This window comes from Aulostomus chinensis, chromosome 20, assembly GCF_037954235.1.
Source record: "Aulostomus chinensis isolate RoL2024-O1b breed Wild chromosome 20, RoL_Achi_v1.0, whole genome shotgun sequence".
Taxonomy (NCBI): Eukaryota; Metazoa; Chordata; class Actinopteri; order Syngnathiformes; family Aulostomidae; genus Aulostomus; species Aulostomus chinensis.
In genome coordinates, this window is record NC_141339.1 from 20,509,203 (window position 1) to 20,523,676 (window position 14,474).

Below are 14,474 nucleotides of genomic sequence, written 5' to 3' on the forward strand. Positions count from 1 at the left end.
TTGGTTTCAGTATGATCAATACAATTTTTCCACAAAGTACACGTAAAAGTAAGACTGATTAACCATAAGAACAATGACTAAATCAAACTGATAAGACCTTTTAAAATCACAGTTTCATAATTCAGATTGGACATTTGACTTTTTAATATCCTGCGTAAACATCGACTGAAACAGCTGTAGCTGGTTATCAGCATCGCCACTGCTGCAAATAAGTTTTCTTCACAAACCAGATGACGACAATTTCCAGAATGTGTCCACAAAAAATAAAACTGGATTTTTGTCCAGACTCCAGATTAAAAGTCAGAGGGTAAAAGTACTTTGTTTGAGCAGTATGTCAGCGTGAAAACAATAATTCTATTGTAACGATTTCCTTAAGGTTCCCAAAGCCAAACAAAGTTTTGTGTTAGCAAAACAACTGTCTGAAAACGCAATATCTTGACTACTTAGCTATCAGACCATGTTTGGGGTTTTTGCTAGAGGGACAATAAAAAGTGAAAGATTAAGGATGTACCTTTCCTTCAGTCTTCCAAGTGATGAAAAAGCCGTACTCGTCCACCCTCATCTGACAGTTGGGCTCAAAGATGTAAGGGTCCTGCAGAGGGATGGAAAAAGAAAAAGAGCTTGTGTCTCAGAGAGGACGGTTCGTAAATCACAGGCTCTTATTTTATATCATGAGACATTACATGGAAAACAACTTGAACACACACACACACGGGGTGGATGCAACCAGACAAACAGATGTAATTCATTTTATAAGACGTACCGGACACACACGTAAAGAATGTGCAAATAAATTCAGTACACGGACACCATGGCTCTGGCAAACACTAAGTGAGATGAATGGGACTGCCATGAGCTGTTAAGTTTAAAAATCATGGTGTTGGAACACTGCTGGTCATACGAGACGATCCTGGCTGGATGTGCGGGTCTGGTAGGACCCACCCCAAGGTGTGCATTCAGTTCAACAGGACAGAGCGTCTCCAGACATTAGCTAGCTTAGCATACACAAATATGTCTGTGATGGCGCTGATGAAAGTCAGTGTCAAAGTGTTTGTTTTTAAACCCACATGTGAGAATAACAAAAATGCATGAGAGAAAAAAATAGATGAGAGGGTGGCTGCGAGGTCACTTTAACTCTAATATTAGCAACAAGGAACAGTGTGACACACTCACACACACCCACACATAATTTATTATTTCAGGATTTTGCTGCCAGGAGATACACAGCTGCAAATAGAGACTAAGCTGGCTTGTTATTTGGCTGTGTTCTTAGTGTGTCACCAAAAATCAAAATTAAGAACAACACAATAATCCCATCTTTATTTAGCAAGGAGTGATAATGCCGTTAAAAGCCTGACTGTTTTGTTTTTTAACTGAAGAGGGGCTGACGCAAGCTTCAGTCACACGTAGTAAAACCGAGGATGAAGGAGATGGTCCCGATGAGGCCTGACTGTTAGGAACATACAGCAGGCTCGCGTTACGCCGACAGACAGCTTGTTCCTCTGAAGTTAAAAGGTTTCACTCTGTCCTTCCGTGCTAAAAGGAACAATTACCTGAAGGTCCGAGTGTCTCTCTGTGGAGAGTGACAGACCTGTTTACTCCAGAACCAACTGAACCTGTATACATTCTTTCTTAAGTGGAAGCAGCACAGCTCAAGTGTGTGTTACAGCTGTCTTTGTGTGGACCAGCAGTTCTAAGCCGTACCATTGAGAGGCCATTTTGATCAGTCCTCACCCTCTGAGGCACCTTCAGCAGGCAGTTTATGGGTTAAGATTTGGTTTGAAGGCTCATAGGATATTGTGGCATGTGATATTGGAAAGTTATCATAGCACTCTGCTAAAAAAAAGGAACAAAACCCAATTTTTAAGCTCATGCACACAGTGGAAAATCAGCATTATTTCGCTACAGAGACCACAGGAAGTGCAGGACCTTGGATGCCACACAGCCTGTCTGCAAAAGACGCTTTAATCCGACGCAGGTCGAGGAATTCAACACATCCCAATTGGCAAAGCATCAGACATGTCGATCTGTTCAAAGCCTTTGAAAGGTCAACAGGTCAGCTAATGTGAAAGGGAATAATAACACCATGCCCCCAAATAAAGCCAGCTGAGACATTTGAGGCAATGATTTAAGTTGGTTATTTGCTTCAGTAACGAATCTTTGCAATCTATGAACAAATTTAACACACTGTCACCATTTTTTTGTTTAACAAATGTATTAATTCATCATCTAAACCAAATCTCCTACATGTATGACTTAAAAAATCTCCTGAGCGTGAAACAATGTCTGGTCCTTCACGGTGAGCTCAAACTCAGGAGCATTAGCCTCAATTTTAACCTAAAATAGAAGAGAAACGCCCCGATACACGTCCTTGGCGGAGGTCTGTTCCATCTACGGTCGTCCGTTATTCTGTTAGGGGCCACAGCTCTGGAGGTAGAGTGGTCGCATCCACGCGTCCTTGACCAAGGCACCCAGTTGCTCCTAATGAGCTGGTTGGCACCATGAATCTCATGAATATCAGTGTGTGTGTGTGTGTGTGTGTGTGTGCGCGCGCGCTTGTGTGAATATGGTAATGGTGGATCCTATTCCTGCTGAGAGGCGGGGTTCACCCTGGACGGGTCGCCAGTCCATCACAGGGCCATCAGGAGCAATTAGGGGCTCAGTGTCTTAGTCAAGGATGCTTGGACATGGTCACCGGGGGAAGTGAGGATCGAACCAGCAACCCTTCGGTTGCGAGACGGCCACTCTACCTCTGAGCCACGCCGGCCAGATATGGGGATGTATAGTATTGTGTCTAATAGAGTATAACAAGAGTCATAACTGTCGTATCCTGCCAAAACCAGATGAGGTATTTAGTTGTGATTGTGAAGAGACAAACATGTCAGTGAGCGTCCTCACAAAGACAGCTGTCCAAGTCATTAAGACAAAAAAATAATTAAATCCCCCTGACTTCCACTATTAGGAGGAAACCAACCTCCTGACCCTCCTAAACATGTCTGGCTGTGCTCTCAAGTATAAGTGCACTTAAAAACCACACACCTGAATTCATTATTTGTTTACCACCTTTAAAGGGAGCTACACACACTCACAGCGACACGACGAACACACCTTTGTTTTCGACCACATGAAGGATCGTCCAAGGGGGGTAAAAGCTCACAAGCTGTGCACGCATTGGAACACAGGCCCTGAAGCGTTTAACAAGCAGGATCAACAGGAGCCGTTAAGTCAGGGATGGAAAACACTAAGCTGGCAGCAAGTTAATGATTCTCAGTTTATAGTTTCTTTATTTTAAGTTTATAATCACGCTCATGTTTACGTCCCACTCCTGCTGTAATGCTATTGTACATCTTCTACTTCTTCTTTTTTTTTTTTTAAGAATCTATTTAATGCATTTTAGTACCTTCATGATATATCGGACAGACTTATACGTGAAAAGGAAGGACTGAACTTTAAAGCAGCCTAAAAGTACCTTGTTTAGATACATACACGGTAAATTTGGGAGGAATTCTACTGCTTCTCTCACTTTCCAAGAGCCAGAAAACTAATAAATAACTCAGTCTGCATGTATTTGGTGGACTCTGAGGGTATGTAAAACAGCAATGTAAGGCTGGCTTAGCTGTGTAATTGACATTCTTCGGCTCGAAGAACAATCCATCCATCCATCCATTTTCTACTGCTTATCCTGTTAAGGGTGGCGAGGGTGGAGGAGCCTATCCCAGCAGCCTTCAGGGAAGAGGCGGGGTTCACCCTGGACAGGTCACCAGTCCATCTCAGGGCCAACACATAGAGACAGACAACCATTCACACTCTCAGCCACGCCTACGGTCAATTTAGAGTATCAATCAGCCTCGTCCCCTCTTGATGTCTTTGGACTGTGGGAGGAAGCTGGAGTACCAGAGAGAACCCACACAGGCACAGGGAGAACATGGAGACTCACACAGGAAGATCCTGTACTGGAGCCGGGACTCGAACCCGGAACCTTCTTGCTGTGAGGCAACAGCGCTGACCACTGCACCACAGTGCTGCCTCGAAGAACAACAATCATCATAAATATGCATCATAAATGAAATTATAAGCAATGTAAGGAGGGTTAAGGGGGAGGCCTGTTATCTCAGACTAGGAAAAACAAAACAATAAGTAAATACAATTAACAGGAGAGAAAGCGACATAAATATCTGAGTATGAGCTTTGTTTGCGGTGTCACCTAATTGTTCCCAAAGGATTTCTTATAGCTGCTAACAACAGAGTTTTCTTCTCATAAATAAGTCATCTTCTGACCTTTATCTCCTACCAGCGCCCCTTCAGGGGAAATGAGGAAGAAGTCTGACAAATGATCCTGTCCAGTTTGAGAATAACACTGGAATTTGTTTCTGATAGTCCACAGACTCATTTATAAACCATTTAAGATTACTTTTGGATTCATGCTGTTCTCAGTAACTGATTAGTTGAGACAGATAAAGATCAATGAAGTGAGAGAGAAAGAAAATCTTAAATTAGGATTGAGCTCAGATGTGAAGAACTGGATTTTTTTTTTTAAAAGTGATGAAAAAAATGGAGCTGAGCTGTGTCTGGGAGACAAGCCTGGAGAAAGAAGACATCTCCATTTCTCTCGCTTGTTTTTCTCTGTCAATATGAGGCTGTGCAGTGCACGCAACGTTCAAACATCAGTCCGATCTTAGCCGATTGATTTCTGATCAGTCAGACAAAGACTGATACGCCACCACAGAGGAAGCCCTCTGGCTACCAGCATGACTGATGACTGACCTATGTGACCTCCTGACTCTTGATTTGTCAGAGACAGGAAACCCATCTGAAATGCTTCGCTCACAGACGACAAATTACCTGAAATCAACCGCGAGTTTAAACCCTCCTCTGTTGGGTTGAACAAAGACACAGTCAGAAAGAACCCAGTGGTACAAGAGATGGTGAAGAGAAAGATTATTGATCGGATGTCCAGGACATAAAATCACTCATACAAATACTCCCATGTCAGATATTGTGGAGGAGAGTGATAATTACATGCCATGTTGAGGCACTCAATGTAATGACTATACTCCCCTTTAAAGCTCCCTGAAAACAGTCATATTGTACTGAAAACACACACACATACACACACACACACACACACACGTTACCTGTCGCTACCATCTGTCACTCAACGGGGGTCCAATCAGTACAGAAGGTTTTGTGGAGAAAATAATTCCCTGCTGTATATTTGTGTTTGTCTGTGTGCAAGTGTGTGTGAGTGTGTGTGTGTATTTTTGTGAGCTGGGGGTCGGGAGATAAAGAGCATGTGCACGTCTGCGGGTGGTATGAGCATGCGGCATTTTAGTCGACATGATATCCCCTCCAGGCTCTCTGTTTTCCCAGAAACAGTCACTTATTCACTCATAATTATGATAGTAGAATGTGAGGAATGCACTCGTGAAGCGGGCGGTTACTACACAGTTGAAATATTGAAAAGAACACCCCCCAGCCCCAAAAAAAGATTCTGTTACTGCATTGTGTTACTTCATTACTTCAGTGTACCGTTGCTAGTAAGTACTCAGAGTGAAAAACTATTCCAAACATGAACAAACGTAACACAGATGAATACTAGAAATCCTGTACTGTGGTTGTGTGCCTGGGACCACAAAAACCTTTTCATTTTATCCTCGAGTCCTGGTGGTCGTTTGTGTAAAAATCTATATTTTCTATCGTGGTAATGACGTGGGGCAGATCAAGGGTTCGCCATCAAATTCGATTAGAATCCCAAGTTTCAATTAAAACACTAATATCTGGCACCAGTGTAATGATAATCTAGCATAAGAGGAGGTGAAACATTGTATTTGCTGACACTGATATTGATATGTGCTCCCCACAGTGATTCGCGACTGAGGAAATGTAAAGGTGGTGCAGCCCAGGTGGATGTCATGCATTACTGCGCGTCATGTCGCGTTCCGGCCGGATGCTGACTTGCGCTGCGTAACTGTGGCTCAGCTTCAGAGCAGCCACCCACCATGGGGCTTCTTCAGAGCCACGCCGGCCCACTTTCACATGGCTGCCCCCATGTTTTGTTTTTTTTTTTCTCCAAGGATTCTTCTTTGCCCCCCACAAACACACACATTAGCTAAGGCCAGTGTACTGAGGGGATTTCCTCATGTGCACATGACTGCATATGTGTGTGACACACTTTGCTATGTCCCAGCTTACTGTCCTGATTAAAAAAGTCACAGGAAACACAGACAAAGTCACACACACACATATAAAGAGATACTCTGGTCCACAGCTGACACCGTCTGCTAGTTGGTTAAGTTGAATTATTTCCCAGTTGAGCAACTGGGATCTTCATTTACACACTTATTACCCAACAACTACATTTCCTATTGATTTCTATCCTTCCTGCCAATTCTTCTTCCACCTATAATACAACAATAAACACAATTTAATCTGAAAAAAATCTATTTAAAACCAAAGAACATGCACACTCATTACTATCATCATCATCATCACACCCACATAATCATTCCCATGTGCTGGTTAGGGGATGTGTTGCAGACAAGCAGTCGCCACTCTGAAGCCTCTTAATGAGCCTGATCAATGTGGCCTGTCTACAGCTAACTAAGCTCTGACTTCAACAGTGACGCGCACGTGTGTGTGTGTGTGTGCCCGCCCACACTAACAACAGCCATCAAAGTGAAGGATGACAATAGGACGGAACAAATAGGATTTGTCAGTATCAACAAGGTTAGTGAGAAACTTGCAAAGCTTGCAACTCAGGCTACAATTTCATATTATACTCAAAAAGGCATAAAAACATAACTCCTAAAATGTAATTAATCAATCATTAATGTGCCATAGACACTTTATGAGGCTGTTTAGTGATGAGCCAATGAGAAATGTGTCATATTTACCTCATCAAACCTGTCGAAGGAGGCGCCTTCCTGCATGAACTCAGGCAGGTGCTTCTGCCAGTTGAACTCGTACGACTTTGTCATGGCTGCTCACAAACCTGAGACCCAAATAGAAAGAGAGAGATGGAGACAAGGAGAAAATCAGGTAAATATCTGTGGTGGTTTCAAGGACAGGACACACGCTGCTTACTACTTAATTGCTCTCCTCATTGAATTCACCGAGCGTAGCTACTGTACGCCGCTATCCAGGCGCTCATCCAAGAAAATATCCTTAAAAAGTAATAACCCAACATGATGTAGAGTAACACTCAGTTAACAAGATCTGTGATTTGGGGTTAAGTGAAGATGCAGGAAAGGTGAAAGGAGATTCAGCGAGGCTAACAAGGATTTATACAATATGAAAACACTGGCCTGCACACCAGAGAGGGAATTTAGATGAATCATAAAATGCTAATCTATTGTTTTTGTTTTCGCTAAAAAGAATAAAAACTACATGAGGGATGGGAAAAACCTCTCTGCAGTCACACAAAGGCCAGACTTCAAACCCCCTTCAGCTAAGATACGACTTCAACATTCCAGCATTCCTACTTTCACCTATGGTTGTAAGCTTTCATCAGCCAAAACGTTCCCTCCAGATGTCAGCTGGTCTGGGATCTGCTGCTCCATCACAGTACTACTACAGTATGGAACACACAAGGACTGGTGCATCGTCGCATTGATTTCTCCACCAGCAGCAGAAAGCAGAGCAAGATACACATTAAATAAAGAAGAGAAGTAAACAAAGCAGACACGAGGGGATGTGGGTGCACCACGTCACTCCAGGCTGACCCCTGGGTCTGACCTTACGACACAGGTTAACTACATCCCTCGGAGTGTCTAAAAACGGAATGTTTCATTAAATCCTCTTTCACCTCACACTTGCTGAGAAAAAGCCTGGATGTGCGCTGCACTCCTCTTCACATACGGAGCTTGATTCATGTGACACACCTGCACGTGTTTCATCAGGTGCTTTAAGACTTCTTGTTGCTGACACTACCCAAATATAGGCTTCCCCTACGTCAGTTTTAAATGTGTCTGGCAAATCTGGAGAACGTGACATCCCGTGTCATCAGAGGGCTCAGCTGGTATGAAATACTCTGAGAAGTGCTAATCGTGTAAATACTCTCCAACAGTCAAAAGGTTTTCGTCCTTCATCTCTCTGGCTGCCACTGGACCTGTAAAACTTGCAGCCTGAAGTTTTCTCTTCACATGTGAAACTATTCTGTGCTTGCTTGGATACGTCTGAGCTGCGTGAAGCTGTTGTACTGCCGGCCAGCAATTATGCAGTTGACTCATATCTTGAGAGTGTGGTGCGGCGTCGGGTCTGCCAGACCTCTTCCTGTCCAGTTTAATCCCATTTCCAAGAGCCCTCTGATGTCCAAGTAAACTGTCCTCACTCATTGTTATTAGCAAGGACGGTAATAGTCAGACTATTCATCTTATACTAAGTTAATATTTCAAATAATCTGTTCATGTGAGCTGATTTTTACAAAACGCCATTCATCTTCACATTTACATGCTACAGACAGTCCGACTGTTGATTGAGGACACGCCCAAATTACGTCCCCACATTCTACCACCTGAAACCATTTCTTTCACGCCACTGTGGAATATTCCGAGCAGCGTGTTCTTATGGAAATTACGGAAGCGCTGTACTTTGAGCAGAGTTTGCAACGCCCACCGGAAGCTGAAGCTACGCCGTCTAGCAGTCTGAGCGCCGTACGTGTCGTAAAACACGACACCGCGATTCTGTCCTCCATCCACTGTAGCAACACAGCTGTGATCAAAATACTAATGTGGTTATTGCTTACTCTGATGACTCCTTACGCAGGTTAAGGTGATCAGAAACTGCTGTTTACATGGCAGTGTATAATTTATAGTATTGTCTTAATTGGGTTATTGATGAAATACTTCACTCCACATACACAAACACTGATTTGGCCTTTCTTTTTTTTCAAATGAGAGACCAAAGCCGTAGATTATAATTTTATCCCTGTCTGACTTCCTGCTGTGAGTTATTGTTCAAGGGCTCTCCTCCAACACTGGGCTTCAGTAACAAAAGCAGGGACACCCACTGAGCACAGAAACTTTCAAGGAAAAGCGGAGTTATTAACCCTGTTGATCCCCGAAGAACAACTTTTCAAAACTCTGAGGTTGACATTGTTTTTGTTAAGCTACTTGCTAGACTTCAATCATGTACACTTGAATAAAAGCAGGACAAATTAGGGTGTTCTAAAACTTTTAACATGGTATAAACAGTCTCATGTAGAAAAGAACTATGCTCACAAACACCTTCACATACATACTGTGTGATTTTGTGCTGGAGTTTCTGTGTGTAATCACACTGCAGATAGTGCGGGGAATGAAGTTTAACATTCCGTGTACAAACCACCCATTTTTCCTCCCGCGACAAACAGCAGGAAACTGACTGTTGATGGACTAGATGACAAAGAGGCAGCTAGACGATAGCCCAGACGGAGCGTGAAAGCAATAGGGAGAAACAGAGAGTAAATGTTTGCAAGAGATGAAAGGGGAGAAAGAGAGAAAGGGAACTGGAACAGGCAGAGATAGATAGGGGAGAATCCAGAGAGAATAAAAGCAGCAAAGAGGTAGGAAGGGACAGGAAGATGGCAGGGAGATGAGGCGAGGCTGACATGAGAAGCGTGGCGATAAAGCAGAACAGTGGTGGGCAGGACGAGACGGATGAATGAAACAGCTGCGTGTGACAGAGGCTGGCTGGAGAGGCTGGGGGACAAGGTGCCGAGTGCAGGGGGGTCTGTGTCTGCATTTGATGCGGAGAATACAGATCAGAGACATCATCAGCAGATGCAACAGAAAACCCCTGGCTAGGGGGGACGGGGTGGGGCTACAGTCCACCCCTGGCATGACAAATACAGATGGGTTACAGTTTCTGAGTTTTCTGTAGGCGGTTGTGAAAATACAGCAATTCAGAAAAAGCAAACGATTACACAGCAGCTAATAAGAGCTAAAGTCTCCCACACAAACAGGTTCAGCTACCCTTGGTATGGGGGAGGGCCCAGCAGGACCAGGGGAAACATACAACTACTATTATATTTACTGATCTGTTTTAACTTATGTCAGGTCCCAACAATAAAGTGCAGAAATAACGGAGGGAGCCTCTGTGTCTGAACACTGAAGACAGGTGAAGCGCCTGCAAGACTGCAGTCTTTCTAATGGCCAGCAGGGGTCGACTACAGAGGCTGAAACCTACTTCTGAGCTGATTTATGATCTCAGTGAACACTAGAGCGTCCAATTGTAGGGTTTAAGGCTTCTTCAATAAAGTCGGGAGTTGACTTTGTTAATTATATTCCCATTTGGAGTCAAACAGATGAAGAAAAACTCACTCACAGTGGTCCACAAACCAATCAGTGACGCAACGCTGGCTCTGCCCGCTTCTTTTACATAGTCGACGATCCCAAACCTCATCAGAGGAGATGTAACCTGCAGGCCAGATCAATGTACGGACTGATGTAAAAGGGGCCATCTTCATCAAACTCAGTCCTCTACCATTTGTGGTGTCCCACCAAGGGACCATAATAGACACAGAGACACAGACACAGACACACACACCCTGTGCTGATTACAAACTGAAGCCAGGCCGGCCACATCTACAGTGGGTGGTACGATGTTCTATTTGGTGCAATGGTTGAGATGTGTCCACTGGTAGAGATTTGGCAGTACTGGTTCCACCACAGGAGCCACACATGACGATGAGAGCTCAGAAATCCAGCTCACAGCAGAATTCAGGAGGGGAAGTGTAGCGGTACACAAAGAAGAGGAGGAGGCCTATTTCTGCTGGTTGCCAAGCTAACTATTTCAAAATTGGTTTAATGATTCTAAACCAAATCTGACAGATGTTTTACATTTTCCTAAATCTTAGTTTAAATAATTCAGATATATACTATATATATAAAAAACATCACATATCTAATTTGGACTAATTGGGTTGTGCCTGGCTGATGTTAGCCTAGATCTTACCACTCTCAACAGAATGCATTAGATAACATTTTCCTCTGCGGGATGAAATCTGTCCAATAGCAGCTCAGCACTCGGAGGTTCTGTAAGGCCATGCCAGCATGCGCATCAGGTCTCCGAGCTCCTGGACGTGCAAGTGTGCACTGTGCATGTGAGGAGCCCAGGGAGGAGCAAAGAAGTGAGGAAGGTCCGAGCCCCTTGTCCAACCCCTGACAATGAGATAATTACAATAGATAAGAGCCCCCCCGAGGCAGACTGTTCCCAGCCTCCTCATCTACGATGGCAGCTAGGGTAACACCCAGCGGTCCCACACCTCATAAACTAAAATTAGGCTCCAGCTACATCAGTCAGCCAGCAGTGTAAGGGTCGACTGGGGACACACTCAAATGGACACTGGCGAGCGCGCGGAGGCCCATCTGACACAATACCCGGCGCTGTCCTCCGCTGCGTAGTACACAATAGGTGTTGAGGAAAGGACATAAAAATACTGCAGCATCAATCAACCACATAAAACTGAGGATGACACCGAATGCCAAACTTTACTTTGAAGTGTTTTGCTGTTATTCTGAGATAAATAAGCATTAGTCATGCATTTTTTTGCCCCCATAGGCTTGTGTCTACCACAACTACCATAAGCTGCACGCAGGACATAAAATACTACACCCTGGAGTACTGCTAGTTTAATATACTTCAAACAGTATTTCCAGGAGTGTTTCAGTCTTTATCTGTCATGCATTAAGGGAGAAAAAGCTTATTTAGAGGTGATCTTTACTCACACCAACTCATTAGAGTAGGATCGACCTTTCAGATTTCAACTGTTCAACTTACTCTTCTACATTCTGAAGTTTGCCTCCTTCAGCGTCAGTTTTATAACTTTGTACTTCCTTTTCCCATTAACTCCTGAAATTGAGGAACAGCAGTTTTTATTCTGCTGAATACTGCAGCCACCAGCAGACATTAATGAGCAGGTCATGTCTAATTGCAATCAGCTGTTGGAATCAACCTCATTAACAAAGATTTTTGAGAGATCAGCACATCTGCACAGGCATTTTTTTTTACTTTCTACCAAGTTCATTAGATCTCTTTTCAGGTTAAGGGGAGGTAGACCTACGCTACAAAAAAAAAAGATAAGAAACAAAATCGGCAACATGTAATGCCTGTACCAAAGATTTATTCATTAAAAGTTCCAATCATGCAAAATGAGAAAGAGGACTTTACCCTTGAGTGTATGACGACAAGGTCAGGAATGAACCAGAACCTGTCAAGATGGTGCTCCTTTAAAATAGGTCCTTACAACAAAAACCACACAAGATAAAATAAAAATGATACTAGAAGGAAATAAACAAAAAAACTGTGCAGACTCCAGGCAAAGTGCTATCTTGGAAGAATTAGACATTCTATGCTGCGTCCAAATTGCCAAGTGGCCACCTACGTCCTACTGCTACGACCTACCGCTACAGCCTACTCCTAAAACCTAAACACGGCGGTACCATTCGGACACCCTAGGAGATTGGTGGTGAAGCACGACCTCTGCTGGCAGAGCACAGATACTGCAAATAGGTAGACAGCACCAACGAAAGCCCCACCTGCTGGCCTGGCTGTTGTACTGCACTCCACTCTGAACGCACCTTCCCATCATTCTCTATTATTAAGCACTTTAACGCACCTGTAAATCATTAACAATGACTATAAATGTTCGTATTGCATAAGAATGAGAGACTGTTGGTGGCGCAAACTTGGCTTGCGCATCCACAAGTTTTTAGGTGACGAAGAAGAAGTCCGTGGTGCATTGTGGGCCATATGTAGCTCTGTGTTTAGGCTGGAATTTAGGTGGCGAAGTAGGTCGCTACTCGCGCCAGTTGTGGTTTCGGACAGCCTACGAACTACTCTGCGACCTACGATCCAACCTATTTGGCAATTCGGTAGCAGCCCTAGACTTCCCCGGCACTAGCAGTCTCAACGGGAACAAACTAGAGAGTGTGTCTGGGAGAGCGAGAGAGCGCGAGAGAGAGTGTGTGTGTGTGTGTGTGTGTGTGTGTGTGTGTGTGTGTGTGTGTGTGTGTGTGTGCAAATTCCAAATTCAATATGGAATCTAATCATGTCTAATCGCACCTTTCAAGCCCTTGCAGCCAAGCTCCCACACAAACACATCACGGCACTTTGCCAGGGTTCCGTATGGACAAGGACTTATGGTGCTGAGCAGAGCAGGGAATTTCCCTTGATGCATAACAAAAAAATCAGAATATATAGCAAAGCAGAGGACTGTTAGCATTCGAGCAACCAAATACTGCACTCAGACCCACTAATGTAGCATCAAACTGTCAAATACTGTTATGCTTTACTGCTCACCACTTTTTTAAGCAACTTTAATGCCAAATAGTAGCAATTAAGTGTATGAGAGCGAGAAAGCTGTAAAATTTTGTTAGACTTATTGCATGCCTGACAGGATATTAACATGGCCCTTACACCCCCAGCTTATGCTTGTTTTACTGCAACTTTTTCGTCTCCCTGCTGCTTCCGGGTCTCTAATCCCAACAGCACATGTGACATAATCTAAACTGTAAACATGACAAAGTGTAATCATGTCCTGTGTCCTATTTTCATCTAGGATATGATACATAAAATAACAATAAGAGCCCGTTTGTTAGCTTAGCAGACAAACATATGAAAGTCAAGTGGCTTTTTCATCACACACGGTACCTCTTGTGTGCAAGCCTACAAAAAGAAAGATAAGACTGAAAGTTGCCATGCAGATGCCCCCCCACACACACACACACACACACTGCCCTCCCTCTACACCATTTCTAAATGTGCCTTTCCTTCAACACTACCATCAATCTTCCGTTCTCACTATTAAGGTCAGAGCAGCCCTTAAGGCTGAAGCCATCTAAGGACAAGCATATCTACCAAACCCACCCATATTGACTTTCATGCTATCAAAATACAAACCTACTTCTACTAAGAACTAATTTGTCCATGCCGTTCACCCCCTGACCATCAAAGAAGCCGAGGATGTGAACTTTTATCCATTTGATCTGACAATCATCCTGTGAGATAATTAAAAGGATGATGTAACATAATATGAAAAAAATGAAAAGTAGAATCAAATCAGGCATTGAAACCATACTCCCTTTTTTTGGCCCTGTTTGTGTACAAGGAGCAGAGAGACGAGAGACAGGCGAAATAAAGATAACTTGATTACTCAAGTTTCATCACTTTAAGTGCTTTAAAAGAAACAAGTTAATCTATTTAAAAATGAGAGCTGGTCAGACTGCCAAAAATATCAGAAATTCATGCCAAACACACTCAGTATAAGAGAGCAAATGCAATCCAAACCCTTATTAAATGCAGCAGACCCCCACACTGAGGTGAAACACTGAGTGCACTTAACAAAAAAAAAAAAAAAAAAAAGGCAAACAAAAAAAGGGGGGGGGGGGAAGGAAGCTGATACGGAAAAGTGCCATTAACATCGACCAGCTACAATGTGTTTGATGAGGCGTTCAGAGGGCTAATCACCATGCAGACGTCATGGGCTTTTAAATGTA

The 14,474-nt window shown here is 43.5% G+C and overlaps 1 protein-coding gene across 3 annotated transcripts in view; it reads right to left on the reverse strand.

Moving 5' to 3' along the window:
- The window catches only part of plcb4b (phospholipase C, beta 4b), a 75,946-nt gene that overhangs the window by 28,956 nt on the left and 32,516 nt on the right, over positions 1 to 14,474 (reverse strand). For all 3 annotated transcript variants that reach the window (XM_086188820.1, XM_086188821.1, XM_086188819.1), the window contains exons 4-5: positions 6,894 to 6,991; positions 512 to 592 (exon numbers count right to left, since the gene is read on the reverse strand). In XM_086188820.1, the coding sequence (XP_086044946.1) occupies positions 512 to 592; positions 6,894 to 6,977 (165 nt within the window). In that variant the 5' untranslated portion in view covers positions 6,978 to 6,991. The remainder of the gene's footprint in view (positions 1 to 511; positions 593 to 6,893; positions 6,992 to 14,474) is intronic.